Below are 1271 nucleotides of genomic sequence, written 5' to 3'. Positions count from 1 at the left end.
TTTGTGAAAAAGTGTAAAGGGCTCGGTTTACAGACCAAAACTGAGAAGGGAAGAAAAGAAGAAAACTACTACCTAGCATTCCTTAACTCAGCAAATACCTTGCTGAATACTTAGTTTCACTGTGGCCTATAGTCTTTGTAGTGTGTGGAGCTAAGATATTAAATAGCAAACAGTCCAATGGTGCGTGGGTTAATTGCACGTTCTGAAGTGACAATCCCCTAATTGAATATTTTAGGGTCCTCTCATTGCCCTGGGGTAAGTTTTAATTGATGTAATAATATTTATCTCATTTCCTAGAAATCATGCAAGGAATTACAATTTTTTCTTTTTAATCCTGCCTTATAAAAAAAAAAAAAAAATCCCATGGTATTTTTTTTTTTTTTTTTTTTTCTTTTTTGTAAACTTTTCCTGGTGTTCATTAAAACAAATCAGGCCAACTACCAGCCCAAACCAATCATGCTCTATAATCCCTTTTAAGCTTTGTGAAAGAAGAGGGCAATTTTGAATGCTATTGTTCTGTGAAATCTCCCAGGCAGCAGAGATTTTGTCACACAGTCTAAAGTCTCATCCTAAAGCCACAGCTACTAAAGTCTCATCCAAATCTCACTGAAGACTTTGGATGCCATTGAAACTTGGCTCATGGTTGCTTGTGTTTACAGTTCTTTTAGTAAGGGTTTAAGTATTACAATGTAGAGCTATTGCCCGCCCCCGCCGCGCCCCCCAACCCTGGGCCGTCCCGCCGCCGGGGGGGGGGGGGGGTGGGTTTGCATTAGTAGAAGCGTATCTAAATCTTTGGGATTAGTCTTTATTTACGTAACATTAGCTCACCTCAGATTCAGGCTCAGGGATACCTGCCTTTATAACTTTAAATAAAGAAGTGCTGGAAACCTTTCCAGCAGCTTATTAATATTTACATTCTTTAATGTAAATTCCATTCATGCAGGAGTTGCAATGATAAATTTTGTTTGCAAAGATTATCTAAAAGACCAGATGTACTTTGACACGATTCTGGAGGTAGACAGCTCAGAGTTTCTATATATACCTCTGGATGGGTTCTGCACTGATGTCTAGCTTTCCATAACTCATGGATACTTTTAGAAACATACACAGTTCTCCAGATTCTGAAGATAGTTAACACTTGAGAAATTTACACGAGTTAATGCTAAATTGAGAAGTTTTGTCAGAAATTTTGTGATAGTGATAGCTCTACAACAGTGTTTGAGTCCTTCCCTTCCCTTCCCTTCCCTTCCCTTCCCTTCCCTTCCCTTCCC

General features: G+C 38.9%; 1 protein-coding gene across 1 annotated transcript in view; it reads left to right on the top strand.

Moving 5' to 3' along the window:
• Positions 1-990: 990 nt before the first annotated feature.
• The window catches only part of FREM1 (FRAS1 related extracellular matrix 1), a 47463-nt gene continuing 47182 nt past the window's right edge, over positions 991-1271 (top strand). The window contains exon 1 of the mRNA XM_035309895.1: positions 991-1014. Coding sequence (XP_035165786.1) covers positions 991-1014 — 24 coding nt within the window. The remainder of the gene's footprint in view (positions 1015-1271) is intronic.

Source organism: Oxyura jamaicensis, chromosome Z (genome assembly GCF_011077185.1).
Source record: "Oxyura jamaicensis isolate SHBP4307 breed ruddy duck chromosome Z, BPBGC_Ojam_1.0, whole genome shotgun sequence".
Taxonomy (NCBI): Eukaryota; Metazoa; Chordata; class Aves; order Anseriformes; family Anatidae; genus Oxyura; species Oxyura jamaicensis.
Note: the sequence above shows the minus strand (reverse complement) of the source record. Positions and strands in the feature narration are given on the sequence as shown.